Source organism: Halichoeres trimaculatus, unplaced genomic scaffold, assembly GCF_033239565.1.
Source record: "Halichoeres trimaculatus isolate MK-OKI-2021-1 unplaced genomic scaffold, fHalTri1.1 fHalTri1_scaffold_3, whole genome shotgun sequence".
Lineage (NCBI taxonomy): Eukaryota > Metazoa > Chordata > Actinopteri > Labriformes > Labridae > Halichoeres > Halichoeres trimaculatus.
This window is the reverse complement of record NW_027437181.1, coordinates 9,400,312-9,418,133: the sequence shown is the minus strand read 5'-3', so window position 1 is coordinate 9,418,133 and position 17,822 is coordinate 9,400,312. Positions and strand designations below refer to the sequence as shown.

Below are 17,822 nucleotides of genomic sequence, written 5' to 3'. Positions count from 1 at the left end.
TGAACAGACTGCCATCTATTGGCTTCATGTGCTCATTACATCACGTGGACACATGAATAACAGCTCCAGTAGTTTCCACCAAATGTTAGTGATGGGTAATCGATGTGGAAAAATTATCTTGGTATTAATCTAATATATATTTATCACTGGTTTAGACATCAAAAATAAACCTAGTTTCTGAGGTACTCCACATATTACCCCATCATGACATTAGCTGCTGTTTCAACTGAATTTCTTGGTCCACTTATTGAAGATATGATTTTATCACAGTTAATAATTTAGTATTTTGCCCAACACAATACCCCCCATCGGATATTACTTAAGCTCAACTCTGACATGTTTCTCAAAATGTGACGTGTTCAAAATCACATTCAGTAAACAACCAGTCAGTGAAAAAGGTTTGAAAAGACTAATTGGCTACTTAGGATCAATCAACAGCTCGTAGTGCTCACAGAGAAAAGACCCAGATTTTGCGTTTCTTCTCCTTCCTCCCTGCTGCTACTCTGATCTGTCATTGGAGGAGGGGGGGGGCACAGCCAAACCCAGCAGGGGTGAAATTTGGACCAAACAAGCTTCTTGCTCAGGCTCTGCCTGCCCTGGACCATTAACAACCATGTGGACCATGTAGTAGTATCAGTGTTTCACTCTTGGTGCTTAGAGTCTGGGTCTGCTTGTTGTCTTTATTGAAGCAGAGGTCACTTAAAGAGGGGTGTTCTGATTATTACATACATATTCAAGTGTCTTATAAATCCCTGAATCTGTCTGTAAAGTGTTCAAAGCACTCTGTTCTAATTGCAGAAACGGATCAAATAAGGATCTCCTAACATGTGGGCCTCAAACACCAAGGTCTGCCCTTAGCTCCGCCCCCAACAGGCCTCCAGAGGGCTTCAATTTTTTTAGGATTCAGTTGGTCATGAAAACAGATGAAGTGAGGAAAAGTTTGATAAGCTTTTATTAAACTCTCTGGAGATGGTGAAGAGGAACCTGAAATGTTCCCTCTGACACAGTATTGCACAGAGATCAGCCTCGTGTCCTCAGAGGCATCACGAGCTCTTAAAAATAGAGGCAGCAGAGAAAATATGCCATCTGAACAATTTATCAGTAGTTTTCATAAATAGACTCATTCAGTTCTTTTTAACGTCCTTAAATCACTCCTTTATGTACAGATCATCAGGACAACGTACCATCGGAACCTGGATTCTTGCAAAAGGCGTATCGGACAACGAGTGTCTGAGCCTTTATTCCCCTTATTGGAGCTCCTTTTGTAAAAATTCAGGTCCTCATCACATTTTCAGCTCTTAACAATCAAAAGGAAATGTACAGTCATCTAGCAGAGAGGATAGAAATGTATATATACATACATACAGTCTGTGATACACTTTACAGCAAACTTTCTGAGATGCACTAATAAATACAGAGACTTTGAATACACTCTGTACAGTATCTTTATATATTCTGTATTTTTCAATGGCACACCACCACAGCGCGGTGAGATTTAAGGATATCTGGAAGCCTTTGTCTCCCACTGTGTTGAACAGAGAACACTTCTTTGCAGAGCCGAGGTGAGAACACAAACACCTTTGGCTTAAAGGGAACAAACAGGAGGGAGTGGGAGAGGTGCAGTCGTGCTTCTCAGCTTAAATATGAGATGATTATTTACACATTTGGAGTCTCAGTGCATAGTTTAAACTCAGCATCGCGATTATGTGCAAAGTATGAAAACCAGAGAGGCAAGAGAAGAAGAAGAAGCAGCTGGTGAAGAAATCCAGGATTTGGAAGTAAAGCGAACAGTTACTGATGGTTCTGATACCAGACTCTGAAGGAACAAGTTTTTGTCTCTGACCCTGCAGTTTCAGTATTTCTTGGCATGAGTTAAAGCTCCTCTGAAGAGGATGACTGACAGTGTTCTTGTTAGCTTCACTGCCCATCACAGATGAATAAATCATTAGTAACTTAGAAAATGAACACCAAATATGTGCAGACTTAAAGTCTTCTGACATCATTTTTCCTCATATGCAAAACGGCACCAGAGAAACACTACATCTAACCAGAACAGCTTCACTCAGTTTGTTTTAAAAGTTTATCTGCTCAGCAAAAACTAGAATCCAAGCAAGTTTTTGACTTATATTTTAGGAAATCTGTCTATTAGACTTGAAATGTGCCACACTTACCTGAAAAGTCCAGGAAATCGCCTCATAAGATATTAAAGGAAAAAGACGAAAATGTGCTCATTAAGCTTCTGAAAATAGAATCAAAATGAGAACTTCACAAACATTTTATCGCTTCTGTCTTGAAATAAAACATTTTCCAGACTTGACAGGTGCATGTGGCTCATATTCAGTCTAAGAAGACAATTTTAAAAGATCTTTCTGGATAAGTTCATTGGAGGAAACACAGCACAAAAACACTTGGAACAGCCATGAAGAAGAAGGGTGAATATTAACAGCAGCTTGGCTCGCAGCCCCTGAACACGACAGGTGTGCAGCTCTGACAAAACTCTTATTCTGCAGTAGTAGTGCATATTTTGTCTGTAGTCATATCATGATAGAAGAATCACATAGTAATCTGTGGCATCTCCAGAGTGATTTCTCACAGCAATTTGCTTTTGTGAACTTTTAGATGCTACAGGAAAACAAATTCACTAGTCTTATTTTGTGCCCAAAAATAGCACTGCATCTGTGGACAGACTGGTGATTTCTAGATGCAACATGTGAGACTGAATCTGAAGCACTTCCACATCTGGGGCTGGTATCAGAACATTTCTATCCACAAGCTGTTTGCATGGTTATTAGCAATCAGACCAACAGGAACAAGATGAGAAGGCAGTGAGATCCTAAACTAGCTCCACACAGTAGTGTTAATGGATATGGCTTTTAGCACTTTCTCAGGCTTTACATGAAGAGAACAGACATCGAGCTCCTGTTTCCACAGATGTGAGGGCAACAGACTGACATTAAGATAGAGAAGCTGCTTCTTTTCAGAGAGAACAGACTGAAGTGATGATTTTTAAGGCTTGATTTAACATTTAGAGAAAATCAGAAATAAACGAGTTAAACCCGACAGAACCGTGAAAAATAAATAAAAATCAAAATAAATGTAGAGAAGGATTCAAAGAGAAATCCATCAAAGTGTCTCACACAAAATGCCATTTTCAGTTTTAGTGTTTTACCTTGTTTACCTTTTTTTAAATAAAAATAAAAATGCTTTAGAAGAACCCTCGGTGTGTGTGCATGTGTGTGAGTGTGTGTTTCCCCGTGTTACAGGGCACCAGTCAGGCACATGAAGACGAGCACATGGATTGTGAACAGGTAGGCCAGAAAGAAATAGCGAGAACGAGCACGGCTCGTCAGCAGCCTGGAGAAGTAAAGGCTCCGCCCCCTGAGCCAGCGGCGACAGAGGACCACGCCCCCTTTTACCTACAAATACAAGCAGCAGACAATCAGGGAAACTTTCTCTGGTATCATCCAGCGTGTCATCAGATTTCCAGTTCAAACTTTTTTTTTTTTAAGTCTGAGGGTTTGAGGGTGTTTATCTGTCTTTTAAAGGTTTGTTCCCACTTTAAAAAACACAAATACAACTCTTTAAGGGTCTTCTCACAAAGATTAAATCAAGACTTAACCCCCTCTTGGATCTCTGAGTACCTTTCGTGTGATTAGAGGCTGGTTGGGGTTAAGAGTAAGAGCATCCCACTCCTCCTCAGTCTCCATCTCGATGCTGAAGTCTCTCTGACTGTCTCTGGACGAACTGGAACCAACACTGCACAAACAAAAACATACATTTAGAGTCCTGCTCTGCTGAATTCAACAAATTTAATATTTAAATCAAGACCTCACCTCTTTGCTCTGTCCTCAGCCAGCCGCAGAGCCTCTTCAGCTGTTTCTCGGCGCGCTCGCTCGTCTGCAAGACTCTGCTCCACCTCAAGGAGCCTAGACACAAAAACGACATCACCATGAGCACCAACAGAAAGAGGTACAGAATAAGAAATAAGCTAAAGACAGAAGAAAGGCAGGGCTTGTCTCCTTACCTCTCTCTGAGCTGGTGGGTCTCGGCAGTCTCTGCCATCATGGAGTCATTGCTCCTCTCCTGAGGGGCTCCAGGTGCAACCTCAGCATACACTGACCCCTGGTGGTAAAAGTATAGCATTACAGGTACAGATATGGTTCATCAGGTAAGGGCAGAGGTTGTCTGAAGAGGGTTTAAGAGCAACTTCAGAGCTTTTCTTCTAAGTTTGCAACAGTTGGTCATAGCCTTATCCAAAGCAAGGGATCAGCTCAGCTGACTGGTTGGACAGTGGGATGATGTCATGGAAGAGGAGACCTCTACATACACAAGCAGCACAAACATGCTCAAGCTGATGGTTATTTACCTGAGCCTGGTTTTGGATCTGTCCCTCCAGCCAGTGGCAGCGGTTCTGAGTGTCCCTCAGAGTCTGAGAAACAGCTCTCAGCTGAGCAGCGATTGTTCCTTTCTCCTCCACGGCCTGCTGCAGCTGCAGGGAGAAACTCTTTCAGTCTTAGTTTCAGAGGTGTTGTCAAAAGAAAAGGCAGTAATTAATTTAGTATGACCATGTTGCATAACCACACAGCTTGGCTTCTCTTCCCACATCGCACCAGAAGTGGGAGCAACTCACAGAAAGCTTCAGTTTGAGTCCACACCGCCAACCTCCAAGGTTGCACAAACAACAAACAGGCTGAGCTGATTGGTACCTTGGTGTTTAGCTGCAGTAAATACTGGTCTCTCTGTTGGATCTCGTAGATGCAGCGCTGCAGGGAGCCGTGGAGCTGACTCCTCTCAACCTCCCACCGACTCACCAACTCTTCAGATTCACTCCGTCTGGACAAAACAGCTGTTTCCTGTTGTAAACAAAGAACAACCAAGATTCAAAACAGAAATGAAAAGTAGAAAAGTGCAAAGAAAGGTAAAAACAAAGGCTGTATGTATCACCTGTAGTGTGTCCTGCCTCTCTGACCTGAAGAAGAAGAAAACATTTAGCTCATAAGAAAATCAGTAATATGAGATCAAATAAGCTTAAGATTGAGTCTTTACCTCAGATCTTCCTCCTGTTGGTTTTCTTTTCCAGGAGTTGATCTCTGAGTTTGTGCCTCCGTTACGCCATGCTCCATCTCCAGCCTCGTCTCCTGCAACAAGAGGAGAAGCCATCAGTCATAAGAGTAAACACCATCCTTTAAAACATGAAATCAAACCGTGAATCCACAGACGCCAGAGCATGAGCATCCCAACAGAAACACCATGCAACTCAAAGCCATGGACCAAAAAAACAGTGACCCTGCATGCTCTCCACAAAATGAAACACGGCACCGAGAGGAAGCGCAAGCAACAGCCAAACCCAACACAGCTGATGACTTGACTTACCGCCGCTTCTCTCTCGGTCTGGACGCTAGTGCCATCACTTCCTTTTGGCTTCTCCACGCTCACAGAGGTGACGGCCTCGGGGCTCGACCCTTGTTGGGACTCGACTTCTCTTTTGGCTCCGCTCAGCTCGTCCATCAGCCGGTCTCGATCGTTCTGTAGGCTGGCCATGGATCTTGAGAAGGCAGAGAGCTGTCTGCTGTATGTGTTGTTTTCCAGGACGACCTGCTTCAGCTCCTTCTCCTTCTCTGATAACGCTTTGGACAGATCGTCAAGCATCTTGTTCAGCTCTGTTGGCACATCTTTGCTCTCTAAGGCCTTTAACTTGTGGAAGAGGAGGTCTCTCTCTTTGGACAACATGGCTAAGTCAGAGGTGGCGTCCTGCAGACTGCGCTCCATCTTATTCAAGGCGGCCTGTGTCTCTCTGAGCTCCTCATCATATCTGTTTCTCAGGGTCTTGAAGTCTTCGATGAGTTGGTCTCGGTCATTCTGCAGAGCGGCCATGGCTTTGCACAGAGACTCATTTTGAGCTTTTGATTCTTTGTTTTGTGTTTGTGCCTCTGTTAACTGTTGCTCCATCTCCATCAGGTCTTTGGCGAGCTCTGCCACTCTCTGATCCGCCGTCTCCCTCTCGTTTCTCATCAGCTGCACCTCACGCTCCAAAGCATCCAGCTCAGAGTTGTATTTGTCCTCAGCTTCCCCTAGATTTTTGTCTGTTTCCTTTTCTAACAGCTGCATTTTGTCCTTGAGCTCATCACTGAGAGATTTCTGAGACAGAACTCTCTGCTGGAGGTCGTTGCATTCAGCAGCTTTTGCCGCCACTGCGTCCTGCAAATCAGAAATCACCTTCCCCTGATCCGTCATGGCTCTCTCCTCTTTGAGTGTTAATATTTCTGCTTGTTGAGCTGAAACTTTAGATTTTAGTTGAGAAACCTCTTCTTTAAATGTGTTGTTCACCTCTCCTTCTCTCTGTAGCTCCAGTCGAGTCTCTCTTTGCTGCTTTTCGGCGACAGCTTTTTGGTTCTCCAGGTTTTTGATCACATCCTGCTGTTTCTTCAGTAACACCTTCAGCTGGTTATCCTTTAAAGATAACACCTGGTTTAAATCCTCTCTGTAGCGAACCAGCTGGGCCCTGAGCATGGCGTTCTCTGAGTTCAGATCATCCATTTGATGCAACAGCTTTCGTATCTCGTGTTTAAGACCTTTCGCGCCACCTTCGCCATCAGATGATCCGTCTTTACTCGTGAAGCTGAGCTGACTCTTTGCTTCAAGTATTCTGTACTCTGACATCAGACGCTCACGCTCGCTCTGCAGAGACACCATGGCGTTCTTCAGTGACTCCATCTTTGCAGATATCTGCTCTTTCTCTTGCGCTGATTTGTTCACAGTGATCTGCAGGTTTTTCACCTTAGCCTCCAGCGCTCTCAGCTCTTTGTCAGCCTTCTCTCGTTGGTAGCGTGAAGATGCTAGCCTGTCCTCGTACACTCCCATCTGGTTGCAGTGATTGGCGTGAAGCTGCTCCAGGTATCCTGACATCTGTCCATCTCTGGAGGACAGGAGGGAGGAGATCTCAGCATCTTTGTTGTGCAGGAAACTTCTCAGCTGCAGAGAAATGCCTTCCTGCTTCTCCAAGTCAGCTTGAAGCTTGTCCGCTTTGGATTGTAGGAAGAGCAGCTGAGCGTCTGAGTCTGCATTTAACTTCTCGCTGAGCTGGAGATTCAGCTGCGTTTGGGAAACCACATCTTCTTTATCAGAGAGCTGTCGGCTTAGAGTGGTTTTATCTTGCTCTATTCTTTCTACATGAGCGCTCAGCTCCTTCACCTGCACTGTGAGGAGCTCCACAGACTCGTTTAGCTCAGCGTTACTGGCGCTCATGACAAACAGCTGCCTTTGCTGAGCAGCAGCAGCGATGGAGTACTCATTCAGCGTCCTCTCCAGCCTTGATTTCGTCACTCTGAGCTCGTTTACCTCTTTATCTTTCACTCTCATGTCTTCCAGGAACCGTTTGATGACGAATCCCTGCTCCAGCAGTTGGTTGTCTTTCTCGTGTAACGTCTTCTGGAACAAATCGTTCCAGAGCTTGTTGGCCTCTGGGCCCTGAGGAGCAGCGGATAAGGCAGACAGCTTGGCCTCGTTGGTCTCCGCTGCTCTCTTCAGAGTGTTTATCTGAAGATCTTGAGAGTCCAGTTTCTGCCTCAGCTCATGAACTCTCTGACTTTCTTCTTCTTTGAGGTCGTTCAGGTCGTTTATCTGCTGCTGGAGCACCAGTTGATTCTCCATGTAAGGGTTGGTTTGTGTCTCATCAGCACTTTCTTGTAATTTCTGCTCAGGCTTTTTGCTCTCCTGAGATAAAACCTGAGCCAGCCTTTCTCTCTCAGACTCCACACTCTGAATCTTTTCAGCAGCTTCCTGAAGGAGCTTCTTGTGCACATCGAGATCAGCTTGGACTTCTTTACTCTTCTCCTCTAAAAGCAACATCTTCTCTGAGCTCTTCTTTAGTTCTTTCTCCTGCTGTGCACCAGCTGAGCGTGAAGACTTCAAAGCACTCTCCAGGTCTAAAATCACTTCCTGGTATGTGATGCAGTTTTGCTGAAGCAGATTTATCTCCTGGTGTTTCTCTTTGAGCAGCTCTCTCAGTTCTGTCTTCATGTTCACGGACCCTTCGTTTCCTCTCTGAACCATCTTGAGTTTGTCCTCGAACTCTCGCACCAACTTGAGCTGCTCCTTCTCCTTCTCTTGGCGGATCTGGCTGTTCATCTCTTCACTCGCTGCTATCTGAGACGTCAGCTGCGTGTTCTGAGTTTGCAGCAAAGCTAAAGACTCGGTGAGCTCATCGATCCTCTCTGAGTTTTTCAGAATCACCGTCTCCAAATACTCATTCTCGTTTTTCACTTTGTCTGAAGTCTCCTGAGCGTTTTCCAGCTCCTCCTGCAGGAGCGACTTGTCATCCTCTAGGATCCTCACCTTCTCGTTTAGGCTGATGGTGTCCTGGCTGTTTTTGTTGATGATGTCTTTGAGCTCTTTGACTGAAGCGTCTTTATTTGCCAGCTGCACCTCGTGATCCGTCTGTATCTTATCGATCCTTTCAGACAGATTCTGCTTCTCCTTTTGCAACAAGTTGTTAATTTCCAGCTGAGCACCGAGCTCTGTTTTCTGGGCTTCGATTTGAGCAGTGAGTGAGTTATTCAAACTGAGAGCTTCGTCGAGTTTGAGCTGCATGTTGCTCGTGTATGCATTTGATTCTAAGTGTGTCTTTTCCAACGAAGAGCTCACTTCTTCAGCTTTTTCCATCAGCTGATTATTTTCAGTCTGTAATTCAGCAGCTTTCTCTCTGAGACTCTCTGATGACTCTTTCAGTTTGCAAACCTCAGCCTCCAACTGTTGATTTGTATCAGTCAGTTTGCACATTTCCATCCTGTGCTTTTCTTCCACCCCATTGAGCTCTTTCCTGATTTTCTGATTCTCTTCCTCCAGCTCTTCAATCTTCTGCCGTTTCTCTTTGGCAAATTTGTGCATCCGCTCTTTAATCCTCCCGTTTTCATCCTCGATTTCCTTCGCCTGCCTTTCCAAGACTTCCATCTCCGAGTCATGTTTGTGGATTTTTCGGAGGGCCTCCTGCCGCTCTCTCTTGGCACCCTCTAAAAGCTGTCTCATCTTATCCATTTCACTGCTGACATTCTCATAAGCCTGTAACAGAGACTCGTACTCTTGTTTCAGTTCAGCATGCTTGGCCTTCCACTTGGACAGCTCATCTGTTTGAGAGTCCTTCAGAGATCCGAGCTGGCAGGAGAAGGCTTCTTTCTGCTGTGTGATGTTTTCTATGGTGAGCTTCAAACTGTCACAGGCGGCAGAGAGACTTTGATTATCGCTGGAGATGCCGTCAACCTGACAGCTGAGCTTGTCCTTTTCTTTGTTCAGAGATAACACAGAGTTTTCCAGCTCTTTATTCTGCTGTTTTACCTTCAGAACAGATGCCTCCAGGGCTGCACACTCTGCCTCTTTGGCCTCATGTTTAGCTGACAGAGTCCCCACCTCCTCCTTCAGAGACGCATTTTCCTTCAAGAGCTCTTTACGCGCAACTAAAGCTGCTTGAAGTTTCCGGGTCAGGAGGGTAATTTTGTTTTGGCTGTCCTGATCATTAATCTTGGTGCCGTTTTCTTGAGATCTCTGAAGCTCATCAGCCTCTTTTGCAATTTTTTCAATGGCTCTTTCATGGACTTTAATTTGCTGCTGCATTTGCAGTTCAAGTGCAGCAATCAGCTCGTCTTTTTCTGAAACTCGAGCGTTGGAAATTGAGAGTGCATCCTCCCTCTCTTTCAGCTTCACTTCAAAGTTTTCAGCACATTTACAGGATGAACACGCCCCGTCTTTTTTGTTCACATCTTCTCGTTGTATGGTTGTTTCCGTCTCTTTCTGACGTAACTGCTCATTTAAATTCTCAGCCTCCTTTAGTTTTTTACTTAGCGTGTTCACCTCATCTTTAAGTCCATCCATAAATGTCAGAGCAGTTTCTTTTTCTTCTGCTAATGAATTCAGCATCTTCTGTCTTTCTGTACTCTGCAGCTGGACTTCTTCGAGCTCTTGAGCCAAAATGGCTTTTTCTTCTGCTAACAAATCCAGCATCTTCTGTCTTTCTGCACTCTGCAGCTGAACTTCTTCGAGCTCTTGAGCCAAAACCGCCTTTTCTTCTGCTAACAAATCCAGCATCTTTTGTCTTTCTGTACTCTGCAGCCGAGCTTCTTCGAGCTGTTGCGTTAAAACAGTTTTCTCTTGGCTGAGCTGCTGCTGTGTCTCTGCTAACATCTCCTGAATGGTTATAACCTCTGCAGACTTCTGTGAAATTAAAGCAGCTGTTTCCCCAAGCTCCACTTTCACCTGAGCACTTTCCTCCAGAAGAGTTTTGTTTTCCTCCATCAAGAGTCTGACCCTCTCTGTGTGCTCCTCTAGTGAAGCCTGAGAGATGCTCAGCTGGGTCTGCAGCTCGTTTCTTTCATCAAGTAAAGCTTGCTTCTCTTGTTGGATTCCAAGCTCTGAAAGTTTAATTGTTTCCTTGTAATTTTCAACTTCTTTACTTTGCTCTTTTAACTCCACACCAGTTTTCTCTAATTCATCCTCCACAGTTTGAAGTTTTGATGTTAAAGCGTCTATTTTTTGCTGCATGTCCAGGAAGGCCTCAGAGCTGCTCACCATCTTTGCGGACATGCTCTCGTTTTTGGATTTCACATTCTCCAGCTCTGTTTGTAGGTCGTACAGGGAATGGCACTGACTCTCCTTCTCAGCTAGAGACATCTTCAGATCCTGCAGAGTTTTATCCCTCTCCTCGACGAGCTGCCTCAGCGTGTCCAGCTCATCTCGATTGGACAGAGCAGTTTTACGGAGCTCCTCGAGCTCTCGGACCTTCTCGTCAAAGCTCAACTGGACGGCGTTTAGCTCATTTGTCTGCTGGCAGCGCTGCTCCAGGAGGGCTTTGTAGTCGTCTTTCAGCTCATTGAGCTCTTGACTTAACTTCTTCTCTTTCTCCTGAGCTTTCTTTATGGTCTCTTTGCGTGCTAACAGAGCAGCCTGAGCCTTTTTCTGAAGCATGGCTTTTTCTTGCTTCATCTGAGTGAGTTCATTCTCTAAATCAGCAGCATTAGCAGCAGAGGAGGATGTGTCTCTTAACTCGTCTTTGCACGTCTTCATTTCATTCTGCAGCTCTTCTAATTTCTGCGTCCAGCTGTTTCTGTCTCTCTCGTGAGTGTCGTCTCTCTCACCTGCAGTGGTTTGCAGATGCTCAATGAGGGAGCTTTTCTCTGTGAGTGCTTGCAGAGTTTCAGACAGATGAACTTTGCTCTCAGCTAAAGTTTCTTGCAGAATTAGTTTCTCTGACTTTAAATCCTTAACGAGCCTCTCACTCTCTGATTTCTGTTTGAGGATCTCCTCCTCCTTCTCTAAAATTCTCTTTTCAAGCAGAGAAATCTTGTCTTCATGCATGTTTTCTGCAGCTTGTGCTTGATTTGAGACTTCCTGTAGCTTCTCCTCCAGAAGGGAAACTTCACTTCTGTTCACGCTCTCTTCTTTTTCGCTTTCATACTGCTCAATTCTTTTCAGTAGGTCCTTTCGTACGATGAGAGCAGCTTGAAGCTTCTTCTTTGTTGCATCTCTCTCTTTGGAAACCTTTGTTAGCTCACTCTTAAGGCTGTCGTTGGCTCTCATTAACTCGAGTGTCTCTGAGGTCTTCGTCTCTATTTCACTTTGAGAGCAAGACATGTGCTCTTCTAGTTGCTGGGAAATCTCCTGGAGCCTCTTCGTGGAGGTTTTGTGCTCCTGCTCAAGGTTTTCAAACTGAGTTTGTAGCGATATTTTCTCCTCATTGAGTTTCACTCTCTCATTTGACGCTGATTCGATGACTTGAGCGATGGATGTATCTTTATCCCTCAGTTGCTGACTAAGTCCTGCGAGCAGGTCCTTCTGCTGACTGATCTGAATGCTCATGCAGCTCATTTGATCCTCTTTGGCTTGCACTTCTTTGCGTAAAGACGCCTGTTCTGCTACGCTCTCCTTCACTTTCTCTGACTCTACGCTCAGCTGAGTCTGCAGATGTTCAACCATCTCTTGGAAAAGAAAAACTTGTTGACCTTTCTCCTCACTACTCCTCATCCTTTCAGTCAGAGTTTTCTTTGCTTCCTGCAGCTCTTTCTCTGTTATATCCAGCTTCATTTTCACAGCACCTACCTCCACCTGATGACTGGCTTGAATTTGTTTTATCAAATCCTGCAGAGACAGCTTCTCTGGTGTCTCAGGAGAAGCTTTGTTTGCATCATTGCTTAATAAAAGAGTGTGTAACTCACGTTCTGCAGCTTCTACAGCCTGTCGTAAATCATTGTTGATGCTATCTTTCTCCTGCACAGATGCCAACACCTTCTCCAGCTGAATCCTGGATGCTGATGCCTCCATCTCTTTTGCACTCAGCTGATCAGAGCCCTGCCTCACCGCAGAGGACGCCTCAGCTAGTTTCTCCTGCAAACTGTCTAAGTCCTGCTTCAAAGCGTTAACTTTAACATCTTTAGATTTCATCTCATTCTCAACACTTTGCAGCTGTTCTGTGAGCAGATTCTTATCCTGCTTCTCTCTATCCAGAACTAGCAGCCACTCCTTCTCAGAGTCCTGCAGGATCTGCTCTACTCTCTGAATGTTCTGTTGTAACTGTGAGACTTCTTGGTCTTTGGCACTAACCTTTGCTTGCAGGCTCTCCCTCTCCAGCTTCATTTTGTGCAGGGTCTCATTCATGCTGGTGGACTGCTGCTCCATCTGTGACGCCCACTCTTCACGCTGTCTTCTTTCCAGCTCCTCCCTCTGCTCTGAAACTTTTCTAACCTCCTCTTTTAAGTGTGTGTTTTCATTCCTGACAGCTGTGAGGAGCTGCTGGTGCTCCTCCTTTGACTGATTCATCTCCTCGTGAAGTCTCTTGTTCTGCTCTTCAAGTTCCTGCTTTTCTGACACCAGCTGAGACGCGTGTTTGGCCTGAGATGTGTACTGATTGTTGATGGCGTGGAGAGCCATCTCTCTCTGCTCCAGGTTTTCTGTCAGAGCGTTCATCTGAGCCACAACTTGGAGATGTTGTGATTTGAGTCTGTCAATTTCGACTGTGAGAAGAGAGACGCTTTTCTGATGAGACTCAAACGCTTCGTCTTTCTCTTTGGACAGACATGAGTTCAGGCCTTCAGTCGTCTCCAGCTTCAGATGGAGCTCAGATACCTCCCTCTTCAGTGTTTCTATCACGCTCTTTGCAGCCTGATGCTCTTTCCTGGTATCATCCAACTCTTTCTGAAGGTCTGACAGCTGCCTCCTCAAATCTTGAAGCTCCTCTAAGTTAGTTGCATATTTCTCTTGAAGGTTGTTAAAGGCACTTTGCGTTTCCTCCGCTGACATCTTGAGGTTTGCAGACTCCGTGGACAGTGACTGGATCTGATTCTGCAGCTGTGATACCAGCTCTGTGCTCTCTGTGAACTGGGTTTTAAAGAGCGAAGCCTCATCTGCTCGCCTCTGAATATCTTGCAGAGTCTTTGATTGGTCCAAAAGAGAGGTGTCTTTCTCTTCTAGAGACTTCTTCAGACGTTCAGCTTCAGCCTCCTGCACCTGGAGTGAGTGTTCGAGCTTTGTGACTGACTCTTGCAGGTGTGAAATCTGCTCTTTAAGGCTCTCACACTCGACTTCTTTGGCTTGTAGATTTGAGCTGAGTTTTTCGACGGCTGCTGAACTGCTGCTCTGATATTCAAGACTCGACTCTTCTTTTTTCTCTAAAGCTGTTTTCAGTTGCAACGACTCTGACGTCAAACTCTCAACCTGACCTCTCAGCTTAGCAACAGAATCTTCAAACTCTGAAACTTTAGCGCTCAAATTGGCGTTATCTCCTGATTTCTGCTTTAGCTGCTCCTCCTGCTCCATGATCTGACTCCTCAGCTGCTGGATGAAACTCTCCTGCTGCCTCAGGGACTCCTCTTTTCCTTTCAGGGCCACATTTAACGCCTCATACTCTGAGTGCTTGCTCTTGACTTCCTCCCTGAGCTCTTCTGCTTTCTTCTGTACTTTGGATAGCTTCGTGACACTTTTCTGGAGCTCAGATTTTAGTTTTGTGTTCTGCTCATTCATAGCTTGGATGCTATCTTTCAAATCTATGATCTCTGCTTTCTTCTGGTCCTGCTCCTGAGTCAGCTGCTGTTTTTCTGCTGTGAGATTTTGCACTGAGGTCTTTAGGTTTGTAATTTCAGCATCCATCTCTGCAGAATTGTCATTCATGGCACCAATCTGACTGCTAAGTGAAATCACTGACTCATTTCTGATATTCAGCTCATCTTTCTGCATCTGAAACTCATTCTTTACTTCATTTAAAGCACGCTCTTGCTCCTCTATTTGCTGCTTTGCTTCCAAACTCTCCCGCCTAAGTGATTCGGCCTCACTTTGCAGCTGTGACAAAAGGGTTTTCTGCTGTGTGGCCTCGTTCTGCAGGACATTACACTCCTCTGCTTTCTGCTGGAACAGAGTGTCTTTCTCCATCAGCCCTGACTTCAGGACGGATCCTTGCTCCTGAAGCATGGACACAGTGTCCTGAAGCTGCAGCAGCTGGTTTTGCTGAGCTTCCAGCTGTGCTCTCAGCTCTGACACCATTTGTTCTTTCTCATTCAGGGTCTCACTGACCTGACTGACCAGGGTTTTCAAACTTCCGACTTGTGCTTCCAGACCCTGAAGTTGTTCCTCTTTCTCCCTTAATGTCTTCGACAGATTAGCGCATTGGGTTGTCTTCTCCAGCAGACCTGCAGAGTTGGACTCTTCACTTTGTTTGAGGACATTTTTCATTTCCTCTGCAGAAAGCGTCAGAGCTTCTTTTTCTTTCAGAAGGCCTTCAACTGTTTTCTGGCTCTCAGCGAAGTGAATTTCCAGCTCAGATTTCTGCTCTGTGAGTAAACTCCTCTCGTTGGTCAGCTCAGAAACTGATGTGGCGCTCTGAGCTAACTCCTGCTGTAGTTTCTGACTGGCTTCTGTTAAGGCGCTAATCTTCAAGCTGAAGCTGGAGTTTTGTTCTTGAGCAGCCGTCAGCTGTGCATGGAGGTCTGACAGAGTCTGAGCTTGCTGAGAAAGCTCCTTTTCTCTGGATTCACACGCAGCACGGAGCTGGTTTTTCTCCTCGGTTACTGCTTGGATTTGGCTGTTGAAGCGAGACCTCTCTGCTTGTTTCTCCTCAGCTTCAGACTCCAGCTTTCTTACATGCTCTTCAACCTGTTCACTCATAGATTTAAGAGTCTGATTTTTATCATTCAGCTCTTCTTTTTGTTTTTTGCACTGCTGTTTCGCCTTCTTCAACAGTTCATCTTTCGCTTTTATTTGCTGGTTCAGTTTCGAGTGTTCCTCTTTGAGTGACTCCATTTCTTCTTGAAGTGTGGACACAAGGCTTCTCTGGTTTGTGATTTCATCCTCCTTTTCCACTAAGCCAGACTTTAGGCTGCTTCCCTGCTCCTGAAGCAGAGTCAGTGTTTCCTGAAGCTGCGTCTTCTCGTTCTGTTGAGCCTCTGTTTGAGCTTGCAGATCGTTCGCTGTGCGCTCTCTTTCTGCCACCCCCTGCTGGAGCAGCTCCACCTCTGAGGTCAAATTTTGCACTTTCTCCTGCAGCTGTGTCACCATCTCCTCCTTGCCCTTGAGGTACTGCTGCAGATTGTTACATTTATTAGTGATTTCTAGAAGAATCTCAGAGTTTGAGTGTGTGCTTTGCTCTAAAACTCTGTTTAGCTCATGATTCTGCACAGTAAGCTCCTCGTTGTCTTTCTGCAGCCGTTGGATCGTTGTTTGATTTTCTGACTGCTGAGTTTCCAGCTCAGATAGTTTGACTTGTAAGGACTCTTTTTCCCCTCCAACATCTGAAATCCTTTTTTCACTTTCAGCTACTTCCTGCTCCAGTTTCTCCTTCTCTTTTGTGAGGCACTGCACTTGATTCTCAAGATCAGAGTTAAGTCCAACAGCTGCTTCAACCTTTTCTTCCAGTCCATTCACATTCTGTTTCTGCAGCTCTAGCTCCTCAGAGAGCCCCGTCAGTTTCTCTTGCAGCTGTGTTTTCTCCGTCTTCATGTTTTTTAATAAATTCTTAAGTTTGGAGATGTTTTCTGATTTACTCTGAAGCTCGTTGTTGAACTTCTGCCTCTCGTCCTCGACCTGTTGATCTGTTGCTTTGAGTCGTGTTTCCAAAGATGTGATAGTGTCTAATTTCTCCTGAATTTCCTTTTTAACCCCCTCCTCACTCTGCACTTGCTCCTCCAGCTGTTTGGATAACGTCTGCGTCTCATTTTTGTATTTCTCCACCTGAGCTAGAAGTTTGTTCTGCTCCTCCTTGAAGGATTTGAGCTCCTTTTCATGAGTCTGCTCTCTCTCATTGAGCTGCTGCTGTAGCTGCTCATTGCTGGAGTTTCTGTCCTTGAGCTGCACAATGAGGCCGTCTGACTCTGTTAGCTTCTGGTTAGACAAAGTCAGCTGCTCCTTTAGTGAGGCAATGTGTGATTCACATTCAGAGAGATGATTTCGATGGCTCACAGTCTGTTTCTGGATCTCTCCTCGGAGCTCCTGAATGGTTTTCTTGTCCTCCTCTGTTTGCTTGATGAGAGTTTCCACCTCGTTCGCTTTAGACTCTTTCTCCTCTTTGACTCTGTTCAGCTCCGTCTCAGTATCCTTCAGGTTTCCGATCAGCTCCGTCATCTTGTTGTCCATAGTCCTCTGGTCTGAATTCTGCGACTCTCTCATGATCATGGCCTCCCGCTCTGCTTTACTCAGAGCGTTTTCTACTTGAACCAGGCTCTCCTCTTTGACTTTGATCTCTTGCTTCAGCACGGTGATCTGTTCTGCGTACTCGGCCATGTTCCCAGAGAGGGTTGTTATCTCTTTGTCCTTTTCCACAAGGATATCTTTGAGGCTGTCTATTTCCCGCTCACAGCTTTGCAGATCATGGATGAGTTGGGCTCGTTCTTCTAAGTAGGCTGTGTTGAGTTTGTCCAGCTCCTCGTTGGTCTGATCAAGGTCAGTTTGTAAAGATTCGATGGTGACTTCCTGCTTTTGTGTCTGAAAATAAGAAGATAAGGAAAAACTACAATGAGCCAGTAAATATGTATAAAAAACTAATTTGATTAAAACTCAATAAAGAAAGAATATATTCTAGGAAATCTGAATTTTAACCATGGGCACAGTTTTTCATCTGCATGATTTATTTTGGGTTCAACATATATGATACAGCCTCAGTAGACTGCATTAACCTGCCACTGTTAAACAGATAACACTGGCTGAAAAATCATCCTTCGAGAAAAGTTAAGACGCTCTATAAGTGACCAGACACAGCTGTTTGATTGTTCCTTCCTGAGCCACCAAAACACAATGACAAGAGGGACAATTTTGGCTCCTAGACCAAAGGAGATACTCGTCTATTGCTGCCTCATGTGATCATACCAGACTGTTTATATTCTGATATAGTGTGACTTTGGTGTGTTTAAGTTGAAATCTATTTGTGTCACACAGCAAACCACTTCTGCAGACAGAGGTTGATCAGTAACTCCAGTACTCTGTGGTCAAACTGTTGCTTCTGTGAGTAGTGCAGCTTTTTAAGAAAGTGATGAAGCAGTGGCAATGTCAAAAGTCTTCCTAAGGTTTTAACAAAAGTCAAACCTCACAAGGATCCTCTTTGTAACATTTTCAACCTAGAAAAGTGACTAAGAGCCCTTTCCTCAGGGGTAGTACTTTCCGAAGGTTCAGGGACTTTGTGATGGGATTTTCATTTTCCCTTTCTTCCTTTCTTTTCTTCCACAGTAAGATGACCCCAAGGGGTCAGTCTGCTGTTTCTTTACTCTAAGCGCTTTTATAATTGGCTTCAACTGGTGGCAGCTTTCCTACCAGCACAGGCTGAATCTCCTCCATGCTAACAGGCTAACAGCTGTGCTACA

The 17,822-nt window shown here is 45.0% G+C and overlaps 1 protein-coding gene across 1 annotated transcript in view; it reads right to left on the bottom strand.

Moving 5' to 3' along the window:
- Nucleotides 1-940: 940 nt before the first annotated feature.
- LOC141787521 (uncharacterized) overlaps nt 941-17,822 on the bottom strand; it is a 35,547-nt gene continuing 18,665 nt past the window's right edge. The window contains exons 22-31 of the mRNA XM_074665996.1: nt 10,132-16,950; nt 5,374-9,948; nt 5,047-5,138; nt 4,945-4,969; nt 4,707-4,853; nt 4,367-4,489; nt 4,025-4,122; nt 3,834-3,926; nt 3,642-3,756; nt 941-3,416 (exon numbers count right to left, since the gene is read on the bottom strand). Coding sequence (XP_074522097.1) covers nt 3,258-3,416; nt 3,642-3,756; nt 3,834-3,926; nt 4,025-4,122; nt 4,367-4,489; nt 4,707-4,853; nt 4,945-4,969; nt 5,047-5,138; nt 5,374-9,948; nt 10,132-16,950 — 12,246 coding nt within the window. The 3' untranslated portion in view covers nt 941-3,257. The remainder of the gene's footprint in view (nt 3,417-3,641; nt 3,757-3,833; nt 3,927-4,024; nt 4,123-4,366; nt 4,490-4,706; nt 4,854-4,944; nt 4,970-5,046; nt 5,139-5,373; nt 9,949-10,131; nt 16,951-17,822) is intronic.